The sequence below is a fragment of the Camarhynchus parvulus genome, chromosome 4 (genome assembly GCF_901933205.1).
Source record: "Camarhynchus parvulus chromosome 4, STF_HiC, whole genome shotgun sequence".
NCBI lineage: Eukaryota > Metazoa > Chordata > Aves > Passeriformes > Thraupidae > Camarhynchus > Camarhynchus parvulus.
Window position 1 is genome coordinate 26,160,040 of NC_044574.1, and position 22,477 is coordinate 26,182,516.

The window sequence follows — 22,477 nt, forward strand, 5'->3', positions numbered from 1 at the left end:
TGAACATTTCAACACCAAACCCCCCCACTTTATATAAATAAATGCATTCCATTTATATATTTACAGTACATACAGCATATAAATAATTTTATAATTAATCCAAAACATGGTACTATGGTTCACTCACAGCCAGTTGTGCTGAATCTTGACTTATTTTTCATTAGTAACATGAAGACTAAGCATGGGAGGTCTCTGGTAAACCAACTTTACAATGACTCCAGGCATACCATGGCTCATGAAGCACAGCTTTTAGAGTGTTATGCTAAACTGAGCTGGTAACAACTTACTGTGTGCAAATGAAAGAGGTGCATTTCATCGTCTTGATAAACACCCATCAACCAAGAAAAATAATGTTTCTGGAGAATCCCTGGAAACATTTCAGTGTCAGTAAAAAGCCATTTATAGATACCTTCCATTTTTAAGCATGCAAATCACTACTAATGCTACTGCCCATGTAAAGAGAAACCCAGAAACATGGACTGTATGTACATGAACCCAACCCACTAAATACAAATGAGGTTCCTGGCCTCTGGCCACATCTTCTCCCTCCTTTAAGAGCTGAACTTGACAGCTATGCTGACTTTGCAGAGAAAATACAGAGATTGCTAATATTGCTGAAGATACTTTGCTCATTTCCCAACATAATGGAACACTCTCCTTGTTCTGGAGTGCATCAGATATTACAGGTTCCCCACATTGTTTATTTAGCAGCACCCAACAGCTTACAGGATCAAGTTCTTAAAAAGAAACTAGGAAGGCACATATCTCTGGGAAGTGCCTTATTTTCTCTGCTTGTGCTGCTGTTGCCTTTTTTCAAAAAGCATCTTCACCCTCTGCAATGTCAATGATTGCATGAAGCAACTCTTCAAAAGTCGGGCGTTCCTCTGGTTTCTAAAAATAAAAAGCATGCACAGCTGTGATCAGAAATGAATAAAACTGTGTTGATTTTGATAAATTACTAGACATATCACCATTCTTTGGTGAGGAATTTAGCATTTCATTAGGTATTAAATGTAAAAATATTTCCTTGTCTAGATTTTGGGATGTGCCACAATCTCAGTAAGCAACAATTTTCTTTATGCTTTGAAAAAGGCATAAATAGGTGTTGCTGGACTACACTCTTTATATAATTCATTATTTTGCATAGTATTACACCTTTTTTATTTTTCTTCCCCATTCCCACCCTTCCCCAATAAACAGCTCCAATCTTTCTTTATGCAAGTTGTTCATGCTCCTAAGAATTTTGGGTGTCATTCTCTGATGCCTTCTTTATATCAGCTTTATTTTCTGACCTCTGAAATAAGAAATGATTTAATTTTGTTGCTAAATGCCTTCACATACTTAATCTGACAGTTCATTCATTTCATAGAAATTTCTTCAATGTTTTAACTTATCAGAGCTCTAGTTCAGTTGCACATGAATAGCTGAGACCTGGATGCACTCAGAATGCTGCCCTAGAGAAGATAACTACTGTTTCTAGATCAACCTTTATTTCAATTCAAAGACAAAAAAAAAATTAAGATATAAAGATATACCTCCTGCCAGCACATCATCATCATTTCATACATCTGCTTACAGGCCAGTTTGGGCCGATACAAGCGATGTCCTTGGCTAACCATTGTTACCACTTCATAGTTGGAGCTTTTTTCAAAGGGCATTTTTCCTTCTGTATATACTTCCCACATTAAAACACCTGGGGGAAAAAAAAAAAGTAACTTCTTAAACATATGTCTTCATTAAACATATGTGTTTATTTTGAGCCTTGGACTCAGGCTTTCTGATAGATAAATAGTTTGAGATCCATATTCTAGACACTTTTCACATGTGTCATCACTGAAAATGTGTTATTCTAGTAGCATGGGTTTTAATGAATAACAGAATTAAATGTGTCTGTGGAACTTTATCACTAATAAAACCACGGCAAATGTTTTCTCTGAGCTTCTTCTCAGATATCTGAATCCTTCCCAATAACCAGAGCTTAACTGCTACTGATAAAATATAAAAAATACATCTTCTTTCCATGATGAATATCTTACCAAATGACCAGACGTCTGACTTGCTGCTGAATCGGCTGTAATTAAAGACTTCTGGGGGACACCATTTCACAGGAAATTTAGCCCCTGAAGAACTTGTGTATTGGTCATCAAGGACATACCTTAAAAAAACACACACACACACAAAAAAAAAAAAAAAAAGGAAAAAAAAAGAGAGAGACATGATATCCTGATATCCTTCTGTCAGTCTCCAAACCTGCAAATTTTAATTTAGCTTTGGATTGGAGTATTAGAAGCTCATATTGCCACCTAATGGCCATGGACATTAGCATCACAAGATAAAAATAGCTTCCCTGGGGCAGTACTACTGCTTCAGCCACGACTCTGGTTCATTTTTTATATTACCCCAGAGTCCTTTCTTGTGATTTATTAGCTATACAACACAGGTGTAGGCCAACTGCTAGTTAAATGCCTGTATTATGAGAGAAAATGAGGGAAAAGCAGAAATTTCATGTTCTGTTTTTCACCAGCCAGTCTGAGTTCAGTTGTCAGGGGACATAGAAACTTAGCAACACAGTGATGTGGCAACAGTCAAACCACTGTGCTTTAACACCTTTCTTGGAAGAGCTGTTCCCACCACTGCCTCACCAACACATCACCCACACAGGCACTAACAATGGCAGGAAATTAACCCACCTCCAGATCTCAGCATCTCCCAGCCCTTTAGCCAGCACAACTCTGAAACATCTATCCCAAGAGAATCCCAAACTCACTGAACAGCCTCTTACTAGCATCTATTTACCAAAACACAGTTTAACTATTATCATTGCAGCAGCTCTGCTCTCTGAAACACAAACGCTGTCTTTTTTTAAATGAGTAAGGAAATCAACACAGAACCAGCAAGAGAACTAAAAAGAAAAAGGCAAAACAAACCCCAAAAAACCAAAAAGAAGAGGTCAAAAAAGATCATTTTAGTATGCAATTTTGCTTGGTCTGTGTTGCCTTTGGGCTAAGTACAAGGCTTAGGTGAATTTTCCCAAATCTCCATAAGTGCATTTGCACACTCACGCATACCTTGTCATTCCAAAATCCGAGACTTTGACCACTCCTGAGTCACTCACCAAGCAGTTCCTGGCAGCCTGCAATGGGAATGGTTAGAGCTGGATGAAAACTTGGAGTCTCTTGCAGACAAATTACAGCAATCTAATCATGTCTTTGTATTCATTGCTTAGCAAGCTAAGCCATTTACCGCGTTCAGTGGTGTATTCTCATTATAAAAAGTACATGTGCATCTCCTCTTGATAGCACCATTTTCACAACTACACTATTGTGTAAAAGATAAACAGGAAAAAATTATCACCTCAAGGGATTAATGTGTCATGAAAATGGCACCAATACAGAAAAGAGATAGGCTGTTATATCAGCACAAATTGCTACTATTTATAAATATTTCAGAGAGATTTTATTCCATTTTCTTGGGAGAGAAAAATCTCTCATGATTTTTTGTACAGAGCAGTTTTATAGACTTGACTAGACCATAAAGAGCCAACTTCATCCACTCAATTTTCTGCAAGAACAGAAGCAGTTGTAAACCAACAGACCATGTCAAAAAGGAATAGGTACATTCAAAAATAAAAATTTCAAAGAGGACTGTATTGCCTTATGGGATGTTACCAGGTCTCTGTGGATAAAGCTGTTCCTCTCCAGATACTCCATTCCCTCACATACATCCTGGCACATAGTAAGCAGAGTGTCTTTACTCAAAACTCCCCGTTTTTGTCTCAGGTAGTTGAGAAGGCAGCCATGCTCCATGAACTCTGTCACAATGTAAATGGGCCTCTGCTGTGTGCACACACCATACAGCTGAACTAGTTTAGGATGTGTTAGCTTCCTGAAAAGATTGAGATCATGGCGTTATTACTTCCTCCACCCAGTGCTAGTTCTCCAGCACACAAAACTGCAGAAATACCACCTCCCCCAGAGTTTATTTATAATCAGTATAGAGCATCAGAGGCCTAGGACTGGAAATCAAAGTGCCAAGCACACAACTCACATCATTACTTTAGCTTCTTCAATGAAGTCCTCTTCATACATGGCACCTTCCCGAATTGCCTTGATGGCCACTTTGTACTGCGCCCTCCACTTCCCGAGGCGCACCACGCCGAACAGACCGCTCCCCAGCTCCCTCATGAAGGTCAGTTCTGAGGGGTTGATCTCCCACTTCTCTGTAAAACCAGTTAACAAACAGTTAAGGAACCTACTGAGCTGGTAGAGGATAAGGAAGAGGAAAGAGAAACTGGAATAGTAGCAAATTAAGGAATTTACGTAGAAAATGTCTGAGAATTAACTTGAAAATTGAATACTTCTGTATATCACAAAACAAACTTTTAGGTCGACATGACCTTTAAGCAGCTCTTGACTAACACAGAAGTCAAAATTCAAACTTTCCTAAGGCCAGTAATTACATACTGATACTATCAGATTTGAATTCAACAAAATGCCACCACAAAGTTTTGCCAACGTAAAGAAGTTGCTCACATAACCACACTTGAAAAATGGCCATTCTAAATTTATATTTTAAAACAGTAACCTCTCAACAAAGATCAAAGGGTCAAGTTTGAGTCAGAAGTCTGGAGACTAATGAAGGAACCAAAAGTACAGCTCTCTGGCAGAGCTCAAGATATTCATGGCAGAAAGCATGGAGGAAAAGACCAAATTCCCCTGGAGCACCAGTGGCACATGGTGCCTCTGCATGCTGATACTCTGTGCAAGGGTCTTGAAAGTACAGCTTGGACCAGTGTAAGTTCATATAGCCAATCACAGCACAGAATCAGATCTTTCCAAAACTTTTAGAAAGTATTGCAGCATCTCAGCATACATAAAATCATTAGAATAAGTGCAGATGAAGATAACAGGCAATCACCATAGCTGAATCCTGCCGTTGTGGGTGCTGTCGTCCTCTTTGGAGTCACCGGGTAACGCAGCCTGGTAACGAGACCTGAGGTTCAATGACAATTCAAGAGACACAGTTTACTTCTGAAACAGCACCAGGCAGCAACTCAGCCTCTTGTTCACTGCAGACTCCAATTAAGAATATGTAGAAAAAACAGTTATAATAACTGAAAAGCGGGAGTATGTTTTTGGGGTGTGTTTTCCAGAACGTCATCAGGAAATGCTGAGCCGTCTGAGTTTGATGTAAAGATCTGGAAATTATAGCTCTTGAGTGAGATTTATGCACAGACCAGACTTGGAAAAAAGAAGTATTAATATCTGTGCCTTGAACCCAATTCCTACCCTCTCCCCATTCCATCATACAGAGGGCAGAGACCAGCATCAGCCATCAGCTATGGATCTGGAGTAGGGATTTTCTAAACAACATATTATTGTTCTCCTCAACTGTTTGCTGTATGGGAAGGTTAGATTATTTCAAGTGGCAGTGACCAGCAGGTAAAAAGGTAGGGCCTGAAGAGTGTTCTGGTAAAGTACTATCCCTATCCATCTACTGTGGGTTACAGGCAGCTGAAAGAAGCACAACGTGGAGCTAAGGGGACAATTTTTCCTGACTTGATACAACTATTCTTCTGTTACTCTGGGGCAGTAACATTTTATACACCATATACATATATACACAAAACCTTTCAAATTACTGTAAATAATGTGAAGCTGCAGTGTTTCATGGCTTCCCTAGAAAGGAAGGATCCACAAAACCCCCCAAAATTTCATTAAAACAATAAAATGTCTCAAGCTCCTTTACAAATCAACCTTGAGTGATAGAAAGAATCCAATCCATCTACCTGCTGCATTATGGCTGTGATATTCAATTATTTCTGGAATGGAGTTAAAGAGATGTTTTTCTGCGAGGTAGTACTGTTTTGGTGACGTCACTGTTTCTTTTATATGATAGTGTCTTATTCCTGATGAACCTTCCCTGGAAAAAAATTACAATAACAATTAGTAATAATATCATGTCCTTTGTGGTGAATATTTGAAGAGGAGCACATTGACAAGGAAAAGTAAACTGAAAGGACCACGGCTACAGAGCACCACACGCTTTGGGAACAGCTTGAATATCAAATATCCTAAGCACTGGAAACTTGCCTTCATTTCATTGCTCAAACCAAGTTGAAGATTAACCCAGAAAAGGTTAATTTTCAGCCCAGTGAGCTCACCAGACCAGCTCACACATGCAGACACGAATGCAGGCTGGCAGGAGAGAAGAGACCAAATGGGTGGGAGAGCAAAACCTCCTCCTGTGGTTGGGGGTTAAGGTCTATGCTGGATTAAACCAAATGGGAGCTAACCATGGAGTTGAGAAGTTCATTTTAGTCACCTGTCTTTTCTATCACAGCAGCCCTTGTTCCTTTATTGAGCCTTCTCCTGGCTTTCCCCCAGCCAATGAATTTGGACACAGATACAAACAGATTCAGATGAGACAAGGTGTGCAGAGAAGCCACAGAAACTCACCCTCCAAATTTTGTGTAAAGGGAAACAGTATACAGGCCAGGCTGACTGGAGTCTCTCACCACAAAACCACCTTCTTTATCCTAAAACACAAGCACATTGACAGTTTTGAGCAACTGGTTTTAAGTTAGGTGATTCTTTCACTTGGTTCCAGGATATGCACTTGCCAAAATAAGCCTCTGCTTTAACTAAAGAAGCTATTTAAAGTGAATTTCACAGCTGATACTGCCAGGCTGATTTGCTCACCTCATTTCTGAGGAGCTGCTCTGCCTTGCTTCTGTTCAGGTTTCGGCTGTACCACCTGTAACACAACATCAGTAAATAAAACTTCCCCAAGGTGCATGATTTACCTAAAATGCTTTAAGCAAAGTATTATGAAGCTGAAGATTAAATAATTTTATGATAAATGAAGATCAAGAATTGAACCTTTGATAACATGCAAAAATAAGTTTCTACTACACTCTGCAGTTGTCCCATAAAAAAGCCCTGAAACAAATCCATCCCACAAAAGCCCAGTAAACTCAGGGAACTGATGTAAGTTTTTGGAAAAAGCACTTGTCAAACACATCTAGGCTGATGGCAGCAGTTGCTGTGAAGAGCAGCCCAAGGGGAAGGCTGGCAGCCCTGGGAAGCAGCTGCCTGCACACCAGTCAAACCACCCGTGGAGCTGCTGCCAGACTGCTCTGCCATTCAGTACCCCCACACCTCTGGGCTCCCAGGGACAACCCACCTAGCACAGGGGAAGCTGAAACTCTGAATTAAGTGCCATGGCTGCACATCTCTGAGCTCTGTGCTGCACGGGCAGGTTAAAGCAGCTACAGAAACACCAGCATGTCAGGCAGTCACAGAGAATAACAAAAGAAGGAAAACCAGGCAGTTTGCAAATGGTGTGGTGCAGTTGTTTTGAGCTGTGCTGTTATTTCTGTAACGAAGTAGGGAAGTGGCACAGCAGCCTTTAATCAGATTGTGCCTGCTCAAGAGACAGTGGTTTCTTGCAGTTGGTACATGACCTGGAGTAAGGCTCCCTGGACTGCACAGAGACTCAGAATTTTGGCCCTAAGGTGGTAAAAGCACAAAGTGGCTGGACCAGATAAGGCAGTTCCTTCCTTCCCTTTCTGCCAGCCCTGCAGCCCAGCCCAGAGCTGAGCACAGCTCTTAGCAAGAGTTCCTAAGATGAGAAAGCAACAAAGAATTCCCTCTAGTCAAGCTAAGGGCAAAATCCCAGATGAAATTCTGTCTTCTGTCAAAACATGGCAAGTAGGAGCCATATGTAGCCGAGTGTAAAGTTTTGGAGCTGCTAATGTAACTTTGAAATTTGGTTTTGTTTATTATTTTCTTACAGCTCCATTTTATCACATGAAGTATGTCCTAAATTCTCAGACATAGCAGTTTATCCTATAATGATGTCTGAGCATCAAGAACAGGTTTGGAGACTATCATGTTAAATTTTACTCAGATGTTCTTAAATAAGTACTCCCTAATTAAACATAAACTGGAAAAAGGATTAAAAAAAAAAAAGCTAGACATTTATAGCTGTTAAGTTACATTGAAATCTGAAATGCATTGAATTGCATATTTTCTTGAAAACTAGAGCTTCAAAAATATCCAATCTTTTATGTTTATTTGGAGTGACTTCCACTGTTTTCTCCTCTACTGTTCACTGCTACAAACTTTGGACAGACATGTCACTTTACTATTAAAACAATATTTAGCACACTTAAAATGGGTAAATTTCCTTCAAAGTTTCCCTTTGTCTACCAGAGAATTAAGAGGGGAATTTTGCTTTAACCATGATAGCCTAAATACCACAGGCTGATGGCTGCCTCGCTGACTTGACTCTACATTATAAATCCCAACAAAATCAATGAGGAGAATCTGAAAAAATATATGCCTATTTCAGTTGTTTAAGTTTAACCTCTAGGTGCTACCAACTGTTGCTTTCAAAATGCTAAAAATACATTGTCATTCTTGAAGCATAAGTTTCATTTCATGATACTCCAGATTTTAATTCAAGCATTCACTTACTCATATTGATCAAGGTTGTTGGACTTCTTTCCTGTTACATAGTTGCTTGGAATATATCCTTGTTTTCTAAAAAAATATAGAATATATCAGCTGAGTGAAAACATGTAAAATTGCATGCCTAGAAGATAGTTGTTTCATTCTGCTAATACCAGAGCTCTCAATGTAATTTATTAATTACTGACCCACCCACTCTACTACTGATTATTCAGAAACTAATTTTCTGCATCAGCATTTCCACATTAACTTTCAGCACCCCTAGAAAAGTGTCATAGGCAGCTGAAGTGTCCAAGAAAACCAGCAGAAAGGATGAAGGCAAGTGAGAAACTCTCTGCTGCTCTGTCACTCTTCTGCACTCAGAAGTCCCAGTCAGTCAGGGGAAATATGTGTGGAGCCTGGCACAACCTGATAACTCACAATTATCCATAACATATGGCAACAGGAACCTGATAAATATTGAAATATGAAAACTTTCATCTTTGAAACCGCAGGGAAAATTCTAATACAGGGAATGTGAAGCTGTAGTCATTACAGTATCTCACTGCAATTCTCTCTCAACTTAGTCAAAGATTGTCCCTAATGATCCAGTTATTAAGTAAAATGATGATTACTCAAGTCTGGAAGTTAGAGCCTGCTGAGATAAATGTTAAACATATTGCTCCCTAATGAGATGTTCCCCAGGGAAGTGGGATTACTTTACCAGTCTAGTGAGGATTTAAAGGCTGGCTGGTGCTTTAATTGGGGAACTATAAAATTGGAAAGTAGACAGGATTGGAAAGGCTTCCAGTTCTGCAACTGTCTTTGCACTTGGGTCCCACAATCTATCTATTGAGTACTGCCCTTTTAAAAATTGGTTTCTGCATTAGAATACATGGATGAGATTTCAGAGCTTGGGCCTAATGTAGAGTCTAATGCAGTTATTTGTTGATACATAGTAAATATAAACATCTATAATATGAAAATAGATTTATGAACTTTATAACAAAACATAAGGAACTCGTTTTTACCCATATTTGTCTCTCGCCTTCCACCAATGAATGTCATTCTTCTCAATCACTGTATATTCTTCACCTTTCTCTAATCTTAAATCATGGTGTTCTGTAGGTTCAAAGTCATACATTGCTACCACTATCTCCTCCTCATTCCCATTTTCTTCAACTGGAGGAACAGGTGGTGGAGGCCTTCTCTGAAAACAACACAATATCATTAAATTATCATCACCATTATAAATTATCATTATCATCCCACGCTGCTCCCTCTTCCCGCCCCATTCACCCTTACCATCCCACCAGTGCATCCCAGAGGCAAAAGCTGGGCTAGGCCTGTGATGGCCTGGGGGGCAGCTGGGGCTGGGGAGGCAAACCATGCAGGTGCCACCCATGGGGCTGGTTTGTGCTGCAGCCCTGCAGCTGCCAGTACAGAGCAAAGCTGGCTGGCATTTGCTTTTTGCCCACCTCTTCCACCAGCAGTACAGACACAGCTAACAGATGCAGCTAAATTTCAGTAGGATTTTTTTCACCCTGAGATAGAGCATGTTGCCAATTGATGCATCCAGAAATAGACCTTTGCTCCAGGATACAGCAAGCATTTTGAGAAATGTAAGCACCTTTTCAAAAGCAGTAATTATCTATTCAATATTTTAAAGATTCTACCTACCGCACTTTTTTCTGGCATCGAAGAGGACAATCTCATTACATCTAGAAACAAAGCACAGGCGAGGATTTATTCATTAGCTATAAATTATAAAATTAAATAAAAGGTTTAAATTTCAGATTCAGAAATTCAGGGCTTGAATATCTTAACAAGCCTTCAGTATGCCTTAGATATTCAGAAAGCAAAGACAACTCCATTTAAGCTATAGGAAAAGTGATTAAATACTCTTGCAAAAACATCCTAAATCAGCCAGCAGGTTACACTGACCACAGATTTGGCAACATCTATGCCACACCAGAGCATGCCACAGAGAACTCTTAAGTCCTCAGATGCAAAAATTTATGAGAAATAAAAAAGGGCTAGAGATGAAAAAGGCATAGGAAAATGAAGCTGTGTTCTTGTCAGCATGATGACCTAAGTCTGTTAGTATTAATATCTGCCCTTTTAAAATACATAAGCTCCTGACCCCTGCCTTGCTAAATAATGCATAACAGTTGTAGGTATTTTCCTATTACATATCTCAGATCCAAATTTTTTTCCCCCTGCAATGCTTTCTTCATGCATTTAAAACATTGAGCTATAGGTCATGCTTTTCACTTTGCTGAATCAGATCAGCCATGAGGCCCTGTTTATTCTGCAAGTCATCTAATGCTAAGAAATCCCCAGGTCCCCCTGACTGCCTGTGCAGACATAAGAAATCACTGGGTGCCACGGATTTAACTGGGAGATAAGAAATGGCTCCATTTCTTTCCCTACAACAGAACTTTCCTTAAATCAAGGACTGAATAATTACTAGCTCCTTTGTTGGACAATATTGCAGTGCCACAGCAGCACACACTACAGCATCCACTGCTGAATCAGCAGAACCTGCAATCTGGAGGATGGAAAAAGTCACAGCTCATCCAGGTTCAGCACAGGGGCATTTACAAACTTCTGAGGAAATTCAGTCCAGTGTCTTTAAATATATTAAATCTTCTTGTATCATTTTAGCTTGGTGTAGGAACACTGAATGCAATGCAGTTATTATTCTTTCACATGGCTATGCAGAGGTTTAAATAAGTAACTGAACAGCTGGCAAGATTTGTAGCTGAATCTTTTTACCATAAGGTTTTATCCTCAGTCTAAGGTAAACACTTGGTCAAACAAGTTTCAAATGGGAGAAAAAAAAACAAATGAAATTCAGCAACTTCAATAATTCCTTTCAGATTTATCTAAATTTTTTTTTTTCTTTTTTGCAAGGACATTTTGCTGGCTTTTCTATTTTTTACAGAATGCTTGGTAATTATTTTTGTCTTACTTTTTGACTCTGCTATATAAATTTGCCTAATACCCAGGGCACTCAGGTGTGATGACAGAATCACATAAAAATGCAGAAAAATATGCCAGAAGAACTTCATAAGAAAATGTGTGTACTTACTGTTTTCAAAAAGACTATATTTTTCACAGCCAGGTGCTAATTTTTCTGTCTGCCTACAGCATTGATAAATTCCCTCTGTCCAGAATTTAGGATGATATTTTACCATTATATTGCTGTTGTTCTTTATTTCTACAAGAAGAAAAAGAGCATATATTGAAAGATACAAAAACAAAGTCTGCAAGAGGGTAATTTTTAATACATATTACAATATCTTTAACATGAGGCTTAATCTTTGCTTGCCCTTACTTTAGCACGGCTTCTCTTCTTGCAAGTTTACATGGAGGTGATAAAACAATCACAGAGGATATGTTTAAGGTGGTAACTTTATTCCAGAAGGGTATGCCATACTCCCCCCTTACACCAACCATCCTAGCAGGGGTTTGGTGCATCAGTGAAAGGAGACCCCGCACCACTGGGATCAGTCAGGCAGCTCTGTAGGCTTTGGGAGCTCTGCCTCCTCCTTTGTTGCTGTTGCAAGTGACTCAAATTCATCTACAAACAGTGTTCTGGAGGGAAAGAGAGCTGATATTTATCTCTATTCCATGGCACAATTCATCATTTTGGCCTGGAAGGCTGCTTACCCCATGCTATGGGCTTGCTGAGTTTCAGAGGTCACTCCTTGCCCTCTGACCCCAGCCCAGAAATAATTTCTTATTAATTTGCAGACCACCTGTAATTAATGTGAGCACCTGATGGTGAGAGAGGGCATTAAGAGGCAAATTTAAAAAAACATCTTTACTCACTGTGAAAGCAACTATCTAATCACATCTCAGCAGAGAAACCTCCTATCATTTTTCATCAGCTTAAGGCCCACAGTGTTGTCTAGCTACATCCAAACAAAACTTTCCAGTGATGCCATCAGCTAGCTTGGATAAACTTTTTAACTCATTGTGCAAAAGCAGAGTCAAATTCTGATTGCAGCTGCACTTCACAAAATCAAACTAGATCAGCTTGAGCATTTGAGGCTCTCAGTACCTGTTACCACACCCTGTGTATGCAAGTGATGAGCAGGCCCAATAAAAATTAAAATTGGTAGATATAAGCAGCAGAAGCTCTACCATTTCATTTTTGTAATTTGTTGTGGGCTGATGTAGCCAGCAGCTAAGCACCCATGGAGGCCCTCACCCGCTCCCACAACTCAGTGGGATGGGGGAACGAATAGAAAGAACAATAGATAAAAACTTGGCTTGAGATAAACACAGTTTAATAACCAGAAGAGAGAAAAAAAGACCCCAGAAGTAATGTAAAGTAAATCACTCACCATCTTCCACAAGCCAACCAGAGCCCAGCCAGCCCCTGTGCAGCAGCCAATAGGGAAGGGAAAACCCTAATCCCTGACCTCCTCTACCCCAGTTTTTATTGCTGAGCTCAGTTTTATATGGAATATCCGTTTGGTCAGACCAGGCCTGCTGTCCTGGCTGTGTCACCTCCCAGCCTCTTGTCCACCCCCATCTGTGGGGGCAGAGGAGGAAAAAGGAGGAAAAAGGCAAATCCTCCATGCTGTGCAAGCACTGCTCAGCAGCAACCACAACACTGGCAAGTTTTTAACACTGTTTTGGCCACAAATCCAAAACACAGCACCAAGTTAAGTCCAATCCATGCAGACAGCTCAAGCAAAGCCATCTGCCTATGTTAGGGTTTAAGTACAAGCAGTTCCCATTACCTTCTTTCAGGTTCCTCACCCACTGATCCCGGCTTTGTGCACTCGGTGCAAAAATATAAAGTGTGTTAGCATCATATACAACCTGGAGGGGAGAAAAGAAATAATCAACATACATTCACCTCATAATGTTAATTCATTTCTTCCTAAAGAAACAGAGTAAGACAAATAACTGTTACATTTGGCAAAATTAGTGTATTCAGGCACAAAATGCAGAAACTGGGAAAGATTATTAAGGTGTAATTATTCTGATACGATGTTTTCAGGAGAATTAGGAAGAATTTTGTAATGGTATATTATCTTGTAAGCATTCCTTAAAATGCTTGCTTCACACTTTGCTTTGTTCATTCTTCACTGTGTTTTTTCTAAAACAGTGGAACACAGTTCCATTTAATGAATGAAAGCTACTTTGCAATCAGACATTCTCCCATCTGATTCAGTATTGCTCTGGAGTGACTCTTTTTTATTTCTCCACTGCTTGTATTGGCAGAAAAAGAGTAGTGCTGTGGAAAAAATGGATCAGAGTCACTGCTGCCCCTCTCCAGCAGTGGAATTCCTCCTTACTCCAACCATTTCCTCTATAGAAAGGAGGGAATAGTAAGCATCCAACACACATATTTTTCTTTTTCCCCTCTAAGCACTTTGTTTTCTGTTTTCATTTCCATTCAATTAACAATGAAACAGGGAAAAGGAAAAAAGCAACCACTTCTATTCTGATTTTCTTATTCCTATATCATTTCATGGCAATTAGATTTAATTTAATGTGAAAGAATGAAGACTGGTAAATTGGGCTGTCAGCTCTCTTGTTCCAGCAGAAGAACAGGGCAAGGCAGTTTCCAGTCAAAATTCAAGCTGAGAGGGTGAGGAAAAGAAAACAACCAAGTGTCTGTGGCCCAATTCCCAAGGGAAGGGACTGCAAGGGCAGCAGATCCCCCTTGCAGGGGATGTGTTTTAACCACTGATCCTGAATTACCTCCCGCCAGCCCAAAAGAGACCGAGAATGGGCTCAGTACTTGGAATTGACAGTAATTTTAGATTAAATTGGTTATGTCCAAATGACTTGGTGTTGTTGAAAACAGCACTTTAATTTATGTATTTTATATTTAGAAAACATACCTGAAAAGGATATTTATTTTGACATGGAATAATACCATCATTTTTTACAACTTCTACACATTTAATCCTTGAAATATCCACAGATCCTTTTCTGTACTTTTTCTAAAAGGGAAAAGAAAGAAAACATTTGTTAAAAGAGAACCAATTTATCTAATTATCTTTTTTTTCAGCAGAGACATCTTGATTTCTTTCCCACTTATAATAGTGATTTCACTTTATGTGACTTTAACTGGAGAAGTTGTCTGAAAACTGAGAGTATAAAGATCTGCACTTGTGAAAATGCACTGAGTACAGTAAATTTGCTAGTGAAAAGTACCAATTCTTTATATAGAAAGTTTCCAATCAGATGTGATTGTAGGCTTAATATACTCTTTACAAAAAATAACTTCAGAAAAAAGAAGTGCTTCCCCCTTGCTGAGTTTATGATTAAAACTGGTATCATCTCATCTGATCTGCTTCCTTGTTCTGTTGCTGAAGTGCTCCCACCATTTGGAGGCTTCTGCTGTGTTCCACTAAGGTTCCAGAGAAATTTGGATTTGTTGCTACACAGGCAACACAAGTCCCTGATGAGACAGAAGGCAGGAGATACAGGTGCAACCTAGACCAAAGTGGGGTGTGTATTGAACAAGGCTAGCAGAAGTCCAGAGAAGCAAAGTCAAAAGCATAGACTAAATCTGAGATTTAGTCACCTACACTGATAATTATGAGCATTTTAAAGAAGGCACAGGTGCTCAGCAGGTGCTGCACAGTGCATGGAATGACAGTGTAGCTCAACACTCTGGAGAGGCAGCCTCTTGGAAGAAGAGCTGATAATGAGAGGAAGGTGTACTGGGCTTTAGTCTACACTGAAATCCACAGAAAGACTGTATAGTGCCACCTCTCACTTTTGGGACAACCAAATCTCTAAAAGGAGAGGAAATTTCTACAGGAATGCAGAACAAAAAAATAGCAGTAGCAGCTCATGGCTGGTACTGAATTAATACACATCAAAAAAATTGATTTGCCAAGCACATCCAGAACATCCAGTCCAGAGTACATCTTTTGAAAGACTGACACTGTTCACACAATGTGGAAATAATTAGCAATTACTGAATTCTTTGAGATATGCTAATCCTTACTCAGCTCCTCTCCTGGGGATGGAAATTTTAGCCCAAATAGCAGAAGTCTGGTACAATCACAAGCAACTGAAAACACAGTCTTGCAAACAGAATCAAAGAACAGCTTCAAATACAGCAGTTATGATTCCATCACCCTAGAAACGCTACAGTTAATTACCCATGAAGCTTCATCAGCATTTAAAATGCATTTAGCACTCTGAGTCTTACATAGATTAGTGCAGAGAAAACATGCATAAAGAATTCATGTACATCATGGTCAGCACCAGGAAGAATGACAAGGGATAAGTTCAGATAAAGCTGCAACTGCTGTTTGTTACCAGAAAAACCAACATGCACAAGAAAGGTAGGTTTTTTAAGGGGAATGTATGGGGGAATTAGGCACGTAAACCAACCATAAAGAAAAAAGTAAATCATAAACATTACCATGAGTTTCACTACAAAGATTTATCAAGTAACACTGAAAAATAATTTTGTCCTAAGTATGCAACCTTGAATTTTTTTACCAAAAAATAATTTAAAGTTTTTTGTTTATTTCATGTTGGTCACTTGCAAACTCAGTATGTTCTATGGTATCCCCTTACTTGAGCATTGATGCCCTAAAGTTCATGCAAAAGCCAAAAGTTGTAACTGAAACATACACCATTTGGCAGAGCAGGCAGTACTGCCTCTCCCTCTCCTTGTCACTGTGTGGCTGCTTGGCAGTTTCAGGGATGCCAGGTTAGCCAAGGCAGAACAGGAGGGTCCAAACGAGATCAGCTTTTTCATGGACCCCAGAATTCAACATCCACATAACTGTGCTGAAGACACCTCCCCAGATTCTTTCTTGCACAACCACAGGCAAAGAAGAAGAAACACTACTCCTGTAACTTATCTACCCTGCTTTCTGCGTCCAGAGGGGTGCCCATACCGCTTGGATCCCACCTGCTGGTTAACTGACGCTGCAGGACAGACAGACAGTACACATTGGAGGGAGTTTTTGTGTCCAGAATCACAGAAATCCCTTAGAGGAACACACTGTTATTTTATCTTGAATCACCCTCCTTCTGGGCTCCAAGATTTTCATGTCAATTCTTGCATTCAGGGAGCTCACTCAGAGGACACTGACGGGAGGACAAAGGACAGAAATCCAACTAGATAATCATCTAACATTTGGGGGAAAAACATAAAGGAAATCCCCTGGTGTACAGCACATCATTCTAGTAATTGTATTTCCTAAGTCATACCTTTGTATGGTTTCTTGATTTAGGGTGGCTCCGTTTGCTTCATCACAAGATGCTAAATTAAGCTAACACAAAGCTGACCCACCTTACAAGGCAATTCACCTTATTAAACCTATTGTCAGGGAAGATTCTTCTGTTCCTGCATATTTTATAGATTTAAAACCCCCTTGCATACGTGAAATTAAAAACAAACCTACTGCTCAAGACATTTCCAGATCACAGTAAAAGCAACAGTTATTAATGCCAAGTGTGCAGCTCTGTTTTAGCTGACCATTACTCATTATATAAACTACGGTGCACAGAAGCAGGAAAGAATGACTCAAGAAAAATGCTAAAAAGACCACTGCAATTCTCTCTCCTCCCTACCTAAATGATTTCCTTTTATAATAATAGGACATCTTGCATACCATAGCTGTGTTGCATTTATTCTCCAGGCAAATGGGTTCTATGGGCTCTCCACCCAGCTGTACAGCAGACATGAAATGCAGAATCAAGGCAGAGTTCAAGCCCTGAAGCAGTTGGGAAGTAGAGATGTGGGAATGAACCAGCCCTGAGAAATCCAACCATAACCACTCTTTCCAACAAGAAAAGCTACAAAGAGACAAAATCAGTACAATGGCTAATCATGCAATGTTGAAGAGCAGGAAGAAGAGGGACATTTTTAGAGATTATTTTTTTTTAGGTGGAAGATGGCTAACAGAGTAGAAAAAGATAGATTTATTGTAGAAGTAGCAGTATTTTACCAGAACATTCATGCATACTCTCTGAATGGGATACATGTATTCACAGAGGATTTGGAAGAATCACAGGTCAGTGAAACACAGGGATCTATCAAACCTGGTCTGCTCCTTTACTAAAGATAGACATATGCCTCTAGAGGGAGGCCTATAGAAGCTAATATGGTTAGAACAGTAATAAAGGTATAAAAGTACTAAATCCCAATAAGGAAAACCTAAAATAGGTAAAATATGTGCTTCAAAGTCACACTAAAGGTTGGAGTTTTGGTGTGGGTTTTCTTTTTTAATATATCTTCTTTCTGAAAATAACAAAAGGGAAGTGACTACACAGAAACTATTATAAAAAGCTTTTTAAAATGCTGTACATATTTCATATTTACCTATGTTTCAAAATATTGATTTACAGTTTTAGAAGTCCTGCTCCTTGCTCACAATGGCCAAGTCTTGTTGCCATACAGTCTCAAAAGAATAAGTTATTCCTCTTTATTTAGCATATTAAACAGTAGTATGAAGAAGTCACAACACTAGACCTATGTTGTCAGATACGGAACAAATACAGGATTACACAATTCCTTAAAAAAAATAATCGTAGAATACAGTAAGACAAGAAATACCCAAGTGTTAGATAAGTGTACAATCAAGCAGCTGATCCTCTGTACATTTGGAATTACTCCACTGCTAAATACAGAAGCTTTACAGCTACAGAAGCCCATATTCTCACTATCAGATGAAAATATTTCTTCAGCGTATTTCCTCTTTGCTGATGAACATATTGCACTGTTTACCCCTGCAGAAGTATGTGTGTATGTGGGGGTGTTAAACAATACAAAGGGTGTTAGATTTGGAAAAAAAAAGCCTCAATGAAAACATGCATAAGTCAGCCCAGCTTACAAGAAATATCTAGATTTTTGTCTCCCCCATACTCTCTCTTTCTCTCTTTCCTTGATGTACATATTATTTCTTTCTTCCATGCCTACCCCCGTATAGGAAATCCTGAGGTCATCAGCATGTGACCCATGGAGCTTGAGTTCTAACAAGTGCAGCACATCACAGCACTACTTTTATCTCCTTTTATGGAGTGTCTCTTCAAGTTTGCAAAACCACAAAAAGCCTGGCTAAGCCAACACTGCCTACAGACAGCTGCTCTGATAGAATATGCTCCAGAGCCAAATGTACTGGTATTTTCATTTTCGAGTTCTTTATAGGGAGGGAGGTTGGGCTTTCAGGTTTTTGGGGTTTTTTTCCCTTTTAATAGTATTGCCATTTATTAATAAGAAGCACTGACTGGATGCTTCTGTAGGTCCCTCTTGAGGCAACCAATTACAGATTATGCAAATATAATTACTGTAGCTAGGTGTTAGGTGGCCACATTTTCTATTCCTACATTTTCCAGTGTGTTAAATACATTGAAGGATGCCCTTCTCCTTTAAATCATATTTTTAAATTAAGAAAAGTGAGTATCAAGTATTTTTATTTACCTTTTGAAAGTGGCTAGAATTGTTAGGAAAAGTGAAAGGTGATTACTATTCTGATCTAGTCTGACCTGATCCAATATCTGTCAGCAAGAAAAAATTTAAAGGGGAAAAAAGTACAGACATAATTAAGAAGAAAAAAGTTTTAAACCCTGTCTTGCAGATTAAGAAACTGAGAATCCATTACCACGGCCTGGCTGCTCAGCAGATGTCAATGACCAGCACTGGAGAGACTGAAAAGCACAAAAACAAATTCTCTGTCATAGCACTGATACAACTTCCTAACCATGACTACAGTGTGGTATCTGTAATTAATGTAATTAATTTACTCTTCTCCTGCAATGGAGCGGCAGCCATTAAAATATGCACAACTCCAGCTATGATACAGGCAGTTATGATATGCTGCAACCTCATAAAAGTAAAGGACACATAATAAATCAGCCAGGTCTCCATCCATATCAGGCCTTAAATAACCTACAACCCTTCAGCTGTCAAAATAACTGCCATACTTCAGGTTCTTTGAGACAAGTCTTCTCTTCTTGGCTTTTTGTAAAGTCCACTCACCCAGAGCTCTCAGTCTGCCCAGCCCAGCTGCAGCATTTCTGCCCTGTTTTCTCCCTGCTCAGGACCACCCTCTGGCTGCTGGGTGAGTGACACCTTGCATTCAGCCCAAACTTCAGCTCCATGCTGCCTGAGCCATGCAGAGAGGAGAGCCCAAGTCCACAAGCACCACAGGCCAGTGACCAGAGCCCAAAACAGGATCCAAGAGGGCACTCAGCCAAGGCACTTGCTGCTTTAGCTACTTTCTCAAGGTTCAGATAATGGACTCCACTACAGTTCCCAGGTCCTGCTGGAGACAGCCTGACACTTGTCTTCTTATTGCTGTTCTGTATCTGAGCATTTTGGCATTCCTGCCTTTTTTACTTGTCCACACTGAGTTGCATTCTACAAAATATTTTTTTTTAAATGCAACAATCAAACCCACCTCACACCTAATCCAAATATACCACATGGATTTCTAGACTTGTCAAAACACTTGCAGCTCCTTCAAGTTTTATTTCATCTGAGATCTCAACAAGCTTCTATTCCAACAAAAGTCTCAGTAGTGAAAATACTAAAATACAGAATAGGACATCCCATTCAAGACAGGCTCTGAATCTGGAAACAAGCCACCAATGCCTGTTCAACACAGTACCAGCTTCCCATGTGCTCTGCAATCAGATTTACAAAGTTTATATAGGTAATTTCTAATGCTGACATATGAAAATGTCTAATTCAGCAGTGTCAAAAAACCCTTACTAGGATGAAAACACAGGATTTCGGCTGCTCTCTGATATCCACAAGACTTGTTACCTCACAGCAGACAGAGCATAGATAAATCTGAGATTATTTTGTTTTGTTTATTTATTTTGTTGTGTTTCTTTGTTGGCTGATGTGCAATTTCTGCATCTTCCAGGTACCTTCAACAAGCCTGGTTTTTCTTGCATTTTTCTCTAAATGATCTTCACAGATTAAAGTTTCTCAGCTTCTCTTCTGCACACTTTTAAAAAAACTAGGACTTCTCTTGCCTTCTCTAATCTATTTTCCAGTTCTTCCTTCTTAAGACCTTTAAGACTCATCCACTCCTGTTTAGTCATAAGGTAAATGTTCTCATTCCTGCCTTTTCTATATCTCAACAACTACAATCTATGCTGCTCAACTTCATCTACATTTCATTTGTTCCATCTCATAAAAATCAAAATTCTTATAGAAAGATAGTTACTGCAGACTCTCATTTTATAGCTGACTTTTCTTTCAGTAGCTGTTATAGAAAACAGGGAATCATTACTACAACATAACCAACTTTTTTTTTTACAACTTAGGTTTCTTTATGAATTGCCTTTTAGAAGTGAGCATTCCCATGCATCTGTTAAGCTGCTCTCATCCACATGAATAGCTTTACATTATGTCTCCAACTTGAATGCTTTTCACTCACAAGTACTTTAAGAAAGCTCTATCATTATGACCTGTGACTTGGAACTAAAAAATTCTCCGTAAACCTACTGGTTTCAGAAGCATTGTAATACAGAATTGTGCTTTCATTTATATAAAATAATTAAATCACATATGCAATGACTAAGGAAATCCCATAAATCAGGGTAATTATTTTAAAAATTATAAAGGATAAGCACTATAGGAATAAACAACAGTAGAATGAACTAATCTTCCATTAAAAAAGAAAAGTAAGAAGCACAGCTTTTTGGAACTCTATAATGTTGTTGTGCTCCAAATGAAGTATTTGCACAATATTAGTGTCGCAATGAAGCTACACAATTTTACCCTGAAACCTACAGCTTTGGGGTGGGCCCCAGAGCTTTATTTTTCCTTCCTTAAAATATCACCACTGTAATTTCAGTAGCTTCTGTCTCCTCTATATTCAAATTACAAGAACCAAACATAACCCTTACAGAAGGACCTTTTTTCCTTAGGAAGAGACTTTCAAAATGAGCAACCCCCCAAAACGTTCAGGTTTGTATTCTGCTTTTTTCATTTATATTCTGGTTGGGTTTTATCATTTGTAACAGTCCTGTTTACACAAGAAACTTTCCACACAAGTTTGATTCTAATGGCAAATACCACTACTGCCACTGAAGACAGGAGCATTCTGCACCTCCCAAGTTCAGACTCTTAAACATTTTTCCTCAGGGAACTATCATTTGCCTTCTCTGTAGAAGCAAATGGTTTCTGCAAACTAATAAACAGGTAAATGATGTGCCTACTCCAACATCTTCTGTGCAGCAGTTCCAGAGCCAGTGGGCATTGCAGCCCAAACTCTACCCCCTTCTCCTCCTCCCTTCTAACGCTGCAGACTCCTGTCCACCCAAACACATGTAGGGTAACCACAGGAACCAGGATTTAGCCTATGCCTTTTGAAAATGCAAAATCCAATGTACACTATTTATTGCTGTGAACCGTCATCCATACAGCAAACGTGAGGAAACAATAAAGATGCCAAAGCATAAAGAAATTTGATGTTCATAAGCTCATAGTCAGCTTCACATTCATGGTCAGTGCAAGCTGCAGTGGGATGGAAAGGTTAATTCAAGCATGCTGTGCCCTGTGTGGGAGGACAGTAACCAAACCACACACACCAGCACACCTTCAAACTAGAGAGTATTGGTGATAAACAAGCTGAGTGACAAAGAGACAGAAATATCATGGTGAAAGGGAACATTGCACAGGCTCAATATATTATGAGGATACTAACAGTCTACATATTGACAAGGATTGATAAAATTATGACCAGATCTGTGTCGCCTTTTGGAAGCACCACACTCATGAAAAACATCAATGTGAAAGTTTTCAAACCAACAAACTAGTAGGACATCTCACTTGCACAGACCAGCTCTTTTCAACTATTTCACTGCAAGAAGTACTTTAACACCTACACTTACTCTGTTTCCTTCATCGTGACGAATTTCCCTTGCCTAAAATGCCATCTAGAGCAAAAACCTGTAGTCTGGTGGCACTTTTAAGTTCAAGCAAGATGCCCTGCCAGTACTAGCTAAGTAAAACTTTTGTGCAGAAGGTGTTACTTGCTATCATGGCTGTTCTGTAATGCAGCAGC

General features: G+C 39.3%; 1 protein-coding gene across 1 annotated transcript in view; it reads right to left on the reverse strand.

Annotated features, from left to right (window-relative positions):
- Nucleotides 1-813: 813 nt before the first annotated feature.
- TEC (tec protein tyrosine kinase) overlaps nucleotides 814-22,477 on the reverse strand; it is a 43,021-nt gene continuing 21,357 nt past the window's right edge. The window contains exons 3-18 of the mRNA XM_030947470.1: nucleotides 14,324-14,425; nucleotides 13,211-13,292; nucleotides 11,548-11,676; nucleotides 10,134-10,174; nucleotides 9,485-9,663; nucleotides 8,481-8,546; nucleotides 6,702-6,756; nucleotides 6,459-6,538; nucleotides 5,789-5,922; nucleotides 4,918-4,992; nucleotides 4,048-4,219; nucleotides 3,669-3,885; nucleotides 3,069-3,133; nucleotides 2,037-2,155; nucleotides 1,536-1,693; nucleotides 814-891 (exon numbers count right to left, since the gene is read on the reverse strand). Coding sequence (XP_030803330.1) covers nucleotides 814-891; nucleotides 1,536-1,693; nucleotides 2,037-2,155; nucleotides 3,069-3,133; nucleotides 3,669-3,885; nucleotides 4,048-4,219; nucleotides 4,918-4,992; nucleotides 5,789-5,922; nucleotides 6,459-6,538; nucleotides 6,702-6,756; nucleotides 8,481-8,546; nucleotides 9,485-9,663; nucleotides 10,134-10,174; nucleotides 11,548-11,676; nucleotides 13,211-13,292; nucleotides 14,324-14,425 — 1,752 coding nt within the window. The remainder of the gene's footprint in view (nucleotides 892-1,535; nucleotides 1,694-2,036; nucleotides 2,156-3,068; nucleotides 3,134-3,668; nucleotides 3,886-4,047; nucleotides 4,220-4,917; nucleotides 4,993-5,788; nucleotides 5,923-6,458; nucleotides 6,539-6,701; nucleotides 6,757-8,480; nucleotides 8,547-9,484; nucleotides 9,664-10,133; nucleotides 10,175-11,547; nucleotides 11,677-13,210; nucleotides 13,293-14,323; nucleotides 14,426-22,477) is intronic.